The sequence below is a fragment of the Taurulus bubalis genome (genome assembly GCF_910589615.1).
Source record: "Taurulus bubalis genome assembly, chromosome: 5".
Taxonomy (NCBI): domain Eukaryota; kingdom Metazoa; phylum Chordata; class Actinopteri; order Perciformes; family Cottidae; genus Taurulus; species Taurulus bubalis.
Window position 1 is genome coordinate 7,654,560 of NC_136593.1, and position 10,694 is coordinate 7,665,253.

Below are 10,694 nucleotides of genomic sequence, written 5' to 3' on the forward strand. Positions count from 1 at the left end.
GGTCCAAGCAAGGGCGCCTGAAGTAGCAGTTCATGAAGTGGGAAGGGGCCCTTTGGCCTGATTTGTAATCACAGCTGGTGTGCTCCCATCCTAAGATGGTCTCTAGTTTCTATTGTAATATTTCAGCATTTTGTAACACTTACTAAGTGCAACAATACAAAGTTGACAGAACATGTATTTATACAATGAATGGTGACTTCAGGGAAATTAATTATAGATTATTACATTTATTTGACCATGTACAAAAACAATCTTATACAAGGAGAAGAGATGTACCAGATTCAGCTAGAAAATATTTTCCATCTGCAGTCCCTGGGCAGGTAGACACAAACACTAACAACTTACGCAATTAAAGGTGCAGTGTGAATTTGGCGGCATTTAGCGGTGAGGTTGCAGATTGCAACGACTGAAACTTCTACCGTGTGCCAAGCGTGCAGGAGAACTCAGGTGGCCGCTGCCAAAATACGAAAACCTCAAAAGACAAAAGACTATTTTTAATTGTTCATATAATAAAGGAAAAATACTCATTAGTAGTATATTCCATCTCTGCCAATTTATCCTTCAAATTCTACACACTGGTCCTTTAATACAAATACAAGTTTCAAAGTTGACATGCTTTCTTAAATAATATTATTACAATAAGCCTAGAAATGCAACAAAGGCAGTGTTCAGAAAAATAAATACATTTTATAAAATTTTGGAACCAAAAAATACAAAATTGAAAATCCTACAGGAGCTGAAATCATCTGAGAGAGCAGAGAAATCTTCTCTATTTTGTTAAAATATCACGTTACAACGTTATAACACCAAATATAAGAACTAAAGACACTCCTTTTTTAAAATATTAAACTTTTATATCACTCTAACAATGCCGTAAACCTGGAATGTATCTGTCAATGTCTATAGAAAATGAACAATGAACAGTTGTTAAAGACATGAGACGTAATACATGTTGTCCTTCAAATAAAAACACTTTCCTTATTATTTTAAAGCTATTAGTTATTCCGTGAGAGAAGCAAGGTGACTGTTGATAACTTAGCGTGACTCTTTGAATAAATTCTGATTTGTGCCTCAAAGTAACAAGACACTCTCAATCATGACTTACTTTTTGGTCACATGTGACACAAGACATTATAACCATTTGGTATTTTAAATACACAGCAATACAAGACAGCACAAAACAAACCCAAAACATAACGCAGTTTAACATCTTTCAATGATGTTTAGTAACCCTCATAATCCAGGTGTACCATCATCCCCTTAAAACCCTTCACTCTTCAGTCACTGGGGTCCTTTGAAAAGGATGTGTGTCTTTCTGTGATTCACAGAAATCCTGACGTTTCCACTGAATTTCCGGGCCAAAAACCAGGACTCTCCTGTGTCGTGCGGTGCCAGATCAGATGATAATAGGAGACCGAAGCGCAGCAGCAGGTATCGTCACGATCCGCCAATCACAGGGAGCGGTAAAAGGCGAGTTCAAAGAGTTGTCGTAATGTGGGCATTTTGCATACTGGTTTCGGTGTGAGAAGACAACTGGGAATCTTTATATTATTCGCAGGCGATTTTGCCATCGAAGCTGGAGAGTGCGATGGCGAAGGCCTGCACGGCACACATCGGGTAGTTGAAGTCCAGCGTGAAAATGTCATCGGCTATTCGTCCAAACTGCATCACAATGTAGTCCACTGAAAAAGGCAAGGGATCATTTAAATAGGTAGATAGATATTGTATAACACATATTTATTTGTTTGAATTCAAATATTATAGGATCATATCAAGTGAAAGTTATTAGTAATGTAAAAAGGTCTTACATTATCATAGTTGAATGGCAACAACAATTTATTTCTAACTGGGCCAAAAATCCTAACAGTTAGCCTTTTAGGAATAAGGGTTCCAAATGGGTTCTTCCTGAAATGCTCAGGTTCTATCCAGAACCATTGGTTTCAAATGAACCCTTTTTTGGAGAATGTTTTTTTTTCTTTCAATTCAGGGTTCTTTGTAAGACTCAGCATTCCATTAAAGTACCCTTTACTTAAAAGATTGTTGAAAGCATCGGCATTAAAAGGGAATACACAACACAATCCAGCCCACTCGTTCTCAAAAAGCTGTGATTGTGAAAAGTGATTGTTGTGGGTTGGGCTGCACCACATCAGCCCTTTAGGGATTTAGATGAAACCCCTGGAATATAGAATGGTTCTCAGTCGAATGTCCCGGTTGTGTTCTTGGTAGAACTAGAAAGTGGAGAACTTCTGGAAAGAACTTACAAAGAGGGTTCTGGCTATAACCATTACCCCATAGAGGGGCTGTCTGTGAGGGTTCAGGATGGAACCTTCCTCAAATGGTTCTAGATGTAAATGTGTATGTTGGGTTCTAGGCTGAACCCTTTGAAAGGGTTTCAGGTTGAACCTTTACAAAATATTTGATCAGGAATCAAAAATGGTTCTCCAAAGAGGACATCTCGGAGAACCCTAATTAGCACCTTTATTTCTAAGAGTGTAGTTATGTATTTAGTACATTTCATGTAATGTTTTTTGTGATCAGATCTGCTCATAAACAATATGTATTTCTAAATAAAAACCGTTTGGCAAAAAACTGTTTTGTTTCTAAAACTAAGCGTTACGCTTAAAAACGAGTGCCTTGATGAACAGCCTTTAAACGTGTGACCCGTGTCTATAGCTATGAGACAAAATGTTAAAAATAGTTGTTCGTGGTCTCCTCATAAATTTAAATCTCCTCATTTCCAAACAAAACTAAAGAGGAAGTACATCAACCTCATTATGTTGTGTTACTTTACATAGTTATACATCTGTGTGAGGTTCAGGGACTTGGCAGTAAAGTGCTTTGTATTTCTTGGTCTCCTAACATCTCGTTGTGAGGACAGACGATGTGGATACTCACAGTCTTTGCTGTGGACTATCTGGAAGTTCTTGATGGAGGCCTGGGTGACCCTGCCGTTGAAGTTGAGCACATGAGATGAAGATTCGTCATTCCACACGGGCGTCTTGTTGTGAAGCTCGATCAGATTTTCCATCCTTCTATTCTGGTGCCTTATCAACAAGCCGTCACATTCCTGCGAGGAATCGGCAAAGCACAAGTCAGGAAAACAATAGTAATAGTATTTTACATGTTGTCCTTGTGTAGTTGCAAAATTACAAAAAAATACAAAAAAGCTGTGAGCAGTATGTATATAATCTGTTGACATGTTGCATAGCAGCAATGGATTCTGGGATGCCTGACTTTGCTAATGCGTCATCTGATGGTATAAATAGCCACAGTCTGAGATGCCTACTTGATAATCCCAATTACGCATTGTTATATAAGTTCCAACAATATGAATTGTAACACACAGTAAGACCCTAGCGAGATGGGCGGTTCAGTATGTCATTCTGTACATTTTTGCAGTTTTTTATGTTTTACTCAAAGTACATTCTTACATTTCTTGGTCGTAGAGGTACTCGCTCGTTGTTCTTGTCCATTCCTGGGATGATAATCGTCATCCTTCTCGGTCCTTTCATCCCCAAGACATTTGTTTCCTGATGCCAGAAATAAGTCAAATCAGGATTATTTTCAAAAATGTTTTACTACTTTTGTATTCAAACCAAGTGTACACTTAAACTGCATTCATTTAATTCCACATAGATGATTTCTAATAACTTACATAGATGATGGCCGCCAGCTCCTGCCGTGCATTAGACATGTCTGGAAGAGCTCTATCTGGATTCAGAGCATTGTCAAATACGGTGAACTTAGTTCCCATTAAATTGGACCTAGACAATACAATAAACAATTGGAAACTCACAGTAAAAAAGCACTTCAATTTGGTATTCAACTTTTTAATGAATTCATGATTCTCTCGATGTACCTCAGCTTTCCAACAAAATTATCTCCACCTCTGGATAAATCTGTGGCGTCAATGGAGATGAGGTAATTTGAAGTTCCGTATTTCTTTCTTTTCCTGCCGGCCAACAGGAATGTCTACAAAGAAAAGAAAAGAAGACCAGTAGTCGAGTTGGATTTTAAAAAAAGAAAGAAAGCAATGGTATGTAGACAAATCGCTGAATGTGCACACGAGGACGACTCCTTCCCCCGACCTTCTTTGCATTGTCAAGGTGAAAGTAGTAGGTGGGGTAGAGGCTCTTGTCCATCCCTCTCTGGTCTCGAGTGACTCTGCATTTGATGGTCACGCCCTGCGGAGCCGGCGCCGTCACAAACTTCTCCAAGTTGTCAAACTCAATCTCAGGTGATGGTGACCTCGCCTGTCCAACAAGCAATAATAATACGTTAATGTTCATCCTGTCACATTGAAATACAATGTTCTAAAATATCTGTGTGACTCTTTTAAAAGGTGAATTGGGACATTTGAGAAACCTTTTTCTTCTTCCCTTTGCCCTTTTTCTTCTTAGATTTTTCTTCTTTCTCTGAGTCAGAATCATCAGTCTCTTCTGCCTTTGCTGAACAATACAACACATATTAATGTAGTTAGATGCTTGCCAGTGACTCAAAAGTAGGATTAATGTACTGGTAAACGTGCCTTTCTTCTTTGTCTTCTTTTCTTTTTCCTTGTCTCCGGATGTTTGGAACATGGATGTTGAGCCGGCTGTTGATTTCTTCTTTGATTTGGTCGACTTCGTCTCCTCTTCGCTGTCCTCACTGTCGGATTTGGCAGCTGCTCAGGAGACACACGTGAAGATATTTTTTGTAATAAATCTGCAAGAACTCGTCTGAAGCAATAACGACACAGCAGTTGTTTCACAGCGGGTTCATTTGCATTAAAGGAGGGTAAACAGCGTAGGAAAGGGCCAACCATAAAGTTTTGAGCTGTGACAGTTTATCAAAATGTAATTACCTTTCTTCTTGCTTTTTGAGTCTTTGTCTCCGTTTATCTGGAACATTGAAGCTGGCTCTTTCTTCTTGTCTTTCTCCTTTGACTTTGACTTTTTTTCTTTTCCATCAGAATCTTTGTCCTCTGAAGAGTGAGAATTTAAAAAATGTTAAATGTCCTTGAATGTGATTCCGAACATGAAGAATGATGTGAGCACACACTGAGAAATGTAATCAGGCAAATAATGTACATCTCATTCCTTTGTGTATTAGATAGTGGAAAAACAAAACTGTCACCGACCAGCAAGCAAGGATTTGATCCGGGGACAAATTAAGTAAGAGCAGCATTTAATGAAATTTGCTCTCCCTCTATCTTCCAGCGGATTTGTCCAATTCTGAGCACATGAGAAGGTGAGAGGGACTCAAACTTCACCAGGGCCCGCCCACATCGGACTGCTAGGTTTATGTTTGGATCCTATTGTTTTAAACCAAGGGGAACGCTGATGAAGCACACTGGAAGATAGACTGACATCACTTGCAAATATCTTCTCCGCTATCACTCTGTGTTTACATGCACAGGATAGACAATAACTCAGGGAGCTTAACCTGGAAGATATCAGGGTCAAAATCTACGCTTGTGTACTCAAAACCTCGATGACTCTCGAGATGCTGTCAACGCTCACTCTTTAATCCCGTTTCTCAAATATGAATCTGCCCAAACATGAACTCATATCTTGACTTGCTGACTGATCACTGCTCAAAGTGGTGCCTGTATAGTTGTGGGATGAATGGACTTAAGGAATTGAAGACATGTGGTTAAAAATCTGCTTAGGTAAGGACTTAAGCATTGTACAAATTTCTTAAAATATGTCAACTCATTGTTTAAAATAGCCTTGACTGCCTTAGACTAGTCATACTTCTTCACCTACAGCTAAATAGTGACTGAAATAAATTACAAGTCTGAGATCACAAATAAACATACTGATGTTGTATCAGAAACTCACTGATAAAAGAAAAGAAAAGTATAACAACCATAAAATAGGCTGCTGGTATAATGAAATCCATTTCCATGGTTACAAAAAAGTCGAGCACCTGGCTTTCTTTTACTCAAAAGTAGCAAGGAGACACAAGCTCAAGTCGGAGCAGGTATTACTGAAATGACTGACGGCTGATCTGAGGTGGAGGAAGGTTAAGTTCAGCTCAGAGGCAAAAGCTCTGGAGACAATCCAACCAAAGTAATGGAAAAGAGCAGCAACACTCTGGGCGATGTCGTAGAGTAATTCAGTGTTAAAGTGATAATCAAGTTCTATCTCACGCACTAATAATCAGTTTGAATTCAGCTCTTCAAAGGAATAATGAAACTCACACTGCCCACACTGTAAAAGACAGGTGAGTCATGTTCATATAGTTTTTTTTTCTTCTCCAAATGGATACTTAGTGACATTACTATGAACAAATCTTTAATCTGATGTGCTGGATGAATATTTCAGGACTAAACTGGTCTACAGTCATACTAAAAGAGTCTGTGAGGCTATAAGTAGGCACAGCATAGGCCGTAAATAAGAAGCGGGCACATCACCATCTCTGTGTGGAGCAAAATGTTCAACTCCAACTGACACTAAAGTGGAGAAAACCACGGCTGCACTGCCGGGGTATTGAGCTATCAATCAAAAGGTGGCCACGCCCTAAAGCATAGCCTGCTTTATGGTCTATTTTATTCTAAATGGGACCATAAAGAGAAGACTCATGATTGAGACCATAAACTCTTCTTCAGAATGTTTTCACAGGCAATAAATCAAGTGAGAAGTCGAGTCATTTTCTCATAGACTTCTATACAAAGACATTTATTTTTGCAACCAGAGGAGTCGCCCCCTAATAACTTGTTGAAAAAAGACAAGTTTCAGGCGCTTCCCATTGGCTTCACTTTTCAGAGCCAGAAGTTACCGCCTGAGGCACTGCAGTGCTTTCAGCTAAATGCTAATGTGAGCATACTAATGATGGTGATGTTTAGCAGATATAATGTCGACCATGTTCACCATCTCAGCTTATTAACATGTTCTAATTAGCACTGAACACGAAGAACAGCTGAGCATGACGAGTGTCATTAAATTTGGAAGAAATGAACAAGTATTGGACAAATGAACAATTTTGACCAGATGATTCCGCTTGATGAAAAGTCAGAGGATCATCAAAGTTATCACAATTCCCACGAATGGAGAAACATGGATATTAAACCAAATATAAACCCAATGATGGAGCAACAGGAAAGCTCAAGGGTCAACAGAGTGAGGAGAACTCATCCTCTGGAGACCACGAATGTCTGTATTAAGTACATTGCATGGGAATGCATTCTAAAGAGCCGAAGAAAAGCTGTCTGGACCGGCAGAACAGTCTCTATGTGTAGCAAAACATGACGTCCTCTTTCAACTCCAACTGACACTAAAGTGGAGAAAACCCCGGCTTCACATCTCAGCTTCAAAATCACTGATAATGTATTCAACAATTTGGAAAAAACTATAACTTCATGCGTCTCACATCATTTTCTCCAGATCTCCTGCACAGTAAAATTGCTACAAAAGGCCACAGGAGTTGTGTTAAATAAAGCAGAGTAGTAGAATTAAAAAGATTGTCAGGATTTGACCGTTTTAACGACATTTTCCCAAGCTGATCGCTTAAGGGCGAGCTAGTCACTTGATTGCCGTGTTTTGTTGTCTGCGCTACAAAGTCAGTGTTTCCACTCACTAACCCTTACACAATAAAATCAATCCTCTTAACAACATTAGTCTGGTCTCATAACTGATGTTTAGATCACGCTGCTAATGCCTTTGCAGAACCGGGTCCCTGCTTCTTTGCCGTACCTTTAGATTTAGATTTCTTTTCTTTGGCAGAAGTTGCAGATGAAGAGCTGTCCTTTGTTGTCTTTTTCTTCGTCTTTTTTTTGGAGGCGTCTTCATCATTGTCATCGTCGTCGTCGTTATCGGAGTCTGAACCTGCAGAGGTGTAACACATATTCAGTTGTATTTTCATTTGCAAAATATATTTGATTAATCTTCTCACAGGTTTTCACATGCCACCAATGACGTACCTTTCTTCTTTTTTGGAACACTTTTGGCTTTCTTTTTTGGTTCTTTCTCCTTCTCTTTTTCCTTTTCTGGTTCTTCTTTCTCTTTTTCTGTTTTCTTTTTCTTCACCTTCTTTCCATCTAAAATGTTGATAAGGAAACAACAGTTCACCAATGTGATAAGATCAGAGTAGTCATAGAGACTTTGTTATCTGCTTTCTTCGGAGGAAATGCTCAAACTATCATAATCTCTTTGAGCCCTCACTTTGGATGGCAGGACTCTCCTCGTCGGAAACATCTTCATTTTTCTTAACCTTTGTTTTTTTGGGCTTGGCTTCTTTTACATTCATCTTGGCTTCTGTTGTGCCATTTGTCTCCTCTTTCTTCTTTTTTAACTTCTAAAGATTTCCTGTAAAAAATAAAAATAAAAACAGGTTGGAGGCTCATGAAAGAAGAACAAGAGGGCAGAGAAAGAATGACATGAACTGGAGACAAAATAAAAACTGGGAAACAAAATACATATCTTGGAATTATCACTAAAATAGACATCTCTTTATAGATCTAAAGATTTAAAGATCTTAATGATAATGACTTACCATTTCAAAGACAGATGTGCAGGGGAGCGAGGGGCAGAAAGAAAAGAAAAGAAAAACTATCGTTACAAGTTCTAAAGCTATTACAAATGTTTCTATAGTATAACATAGCACTTGTTATTTTTTTGTCCAATTGTTCCCATTCAATTTTTTATCAAAAATATCCTTATATGTTATACTGTCACAGCAAATGTAGTCATAAGTCATAAGTACAGGTAGGAACAATGATGCGCGCAAACCTGAATTTTCTAGAACTGAATAAGTATCTTTGATTCCACATTATGTAACACATGCAAAAATAACAAGTTACAAAACAATTTTATGTAATTTTCTCAAGCCTCCTCCTGAGTACTAAGAAAACAAATCCATCACAATCACTGTAAATTGCAAACACACTTTACATCACACGTAAAAAAAACACACAAAAAGACAGGTCAATCATTTTATGAAATCAATAAATGAGGTGCAGCCGGGGAGGAGGATATATGAATGAATGAATAAATGAGTTAACCACTGAAAAAAATATAAGGGGGAGTCAGAAGATGTATCTATTGAATCTTTCTGTTATTCTGTTTCTAAAATAAACTGTATTTTCTTTATATTCTGTCTAAATGTAAATCTCTCCAGTTTGTTCTTGTTCCTTCATCTCCCGCAATACAAGCTTTCATCTTGGCCGCTTCAAGCTTAAGGTAAAGTCTTACATGTATTTATCTATATGAGGATGTTTATATGCCATACAATAATCTGATGTTTCCATGTTAGAAGTGTGAGGAGTCTGAAGACTGAACCAGCGGCAGGAACAACGTGTCACTGAGCCGAGACACATAGAAGGAGATCAATGTGATTGCGTCCAGCAGAGACAGTCAAGGTAATCCTATTAGATCCTGCATGGATGGAGATCTATTTGTGTTCTCACACAATCCACAACTCACAGTTATGGCAGCAGATTCTGTATTCATCACATTGTCATTCATTGTTGTGTTAAAGTTGTCAAATGTCATGTTTCAATCTACCCAAAGGAGCTATTGAAAATGTATAATTAAATTGTAGACAACTTAAAAATAAATAATGTTTTGTTCAGTTTTGTCCGCTGTGAAAATAAAATCATATAAAATCATTTAATGGATTTAATGAACACATTTATGGAATTATTAATCAATAATCATCTTTAATACTGAGTGAATTTTTTTTTTAACCCACTTTCTGCGTTTGATGATTGCTTGACTAGTCGCAAAAACACTGCTGTACAATTGTTGATACATATGGTCATAGTAAAAATAGATTTAATAAAGGCAATAAAAAAAAGAGATGCAGTTGCATTTACCATGGACGTCACTACACTAGCACTGTAAGGGGTTTGGGTGGCTGGATTACTGAGCGCCTTCAATCCCTCATGCATGCTTTTGCAGATGCATTGCTCCATGCACGTGGACATCTTCAATCGAGGATGCAACTTAACGTCGTAATAAATGAGTATGAATATATGAAGGCGGTCCATGCTGTGACTGCTTTGTGATCATATAGTCTCTGTTGGATCTTACGCTCATGAAATACTTCCCATGCTGGCATTTGTACACGGAGCAGTATGTGGGTCAGATATTGTCAACATTTGTTTCAGATATCAATAAATGAAATATTCTACATCACAAAACTAAACATACTCATGGATGCTTTGTACCCCAAGTCTAAATTATGCATGGGTAGTCCAACTGTAAACATTGAATAATAAACATAATAAACACATACATATTGTTGTATGCAAAAGTGTTATTCAACTCTTATAAAAAGTACCATTTATCCCATGTCTCTCTCTCTCTCTCTCTCTCTCTCTCTCTCTCTCTAAATATAATTTCATGTCATTAAACAAGTAATCACATCTTATTTGAAAGTCAATAAAAATAAAAATCCACAAAACCACAACCGCCCCCTTTTACCTTCTCTGCAGACATGGCGAGACCTCTGACTTCAGCTCTACCACTGCTTTTCTTTGTAGGGTAGAAAATTAAAAAAGCAGGCTTCTCAGCGGAGATAATGAAAGAGTAAGAAAGCCCTGTACTCACTGAGTCGCCATCAGCAGAAAGTTGTTAATAGGATTTATGTGTAAAGCCATCTGCTCTGTAGAAACACGTCAACGGGGGAAACCAACAAAGGCTCGGCAGGAGGGAGAGGCCTTGTTGATCATGCGCGATCACTATCCACAGACCAAAAACTCATGTTTGCAT

At 38.2% G+C, this 10,694-nt stretch overlaps 1 protein-coding gene across 1 annotated transcript; it reads right to left on the bottom strand.

Moving 5' to 3' along the window:
- Positions 1 to 1,548: 1,548 nt before the first annotated feature.
- Positions 1,549 to 10,421, bottom strand: LOC306736371 (tubby protein homolog; the record flags this gene model as incomplete). Its single annotated transcript, XM_079218002.1, has 13 exons — positions 1,549 to 1,682; positions 2,896 to 3,067; positions 3,432 to 3,530; positions 3,656 to 3,764; positions 3,860 to 3,972; positions 4,089 to 4,253; positions 4,366 to 4,448; positions 4,517 to 4,663; positions 4,844 to 4,963; positions 7,677 to 7,808; positions 7,904 to 8,020; positions 8,145 to 8,277; positions 10,407 to 10,421. The coding sequence occupies 13 exons, from the start codon at positions 10,419 to 10,421 to the stop codon at positions 1,549 to 1,551; spliced, it is 1,539 nt and encodes a 512-aa protein (XP_079074128.1).
- Between the last annotated feature and the right edge of the window lie 273 nt (positions 10,422 to 10,694).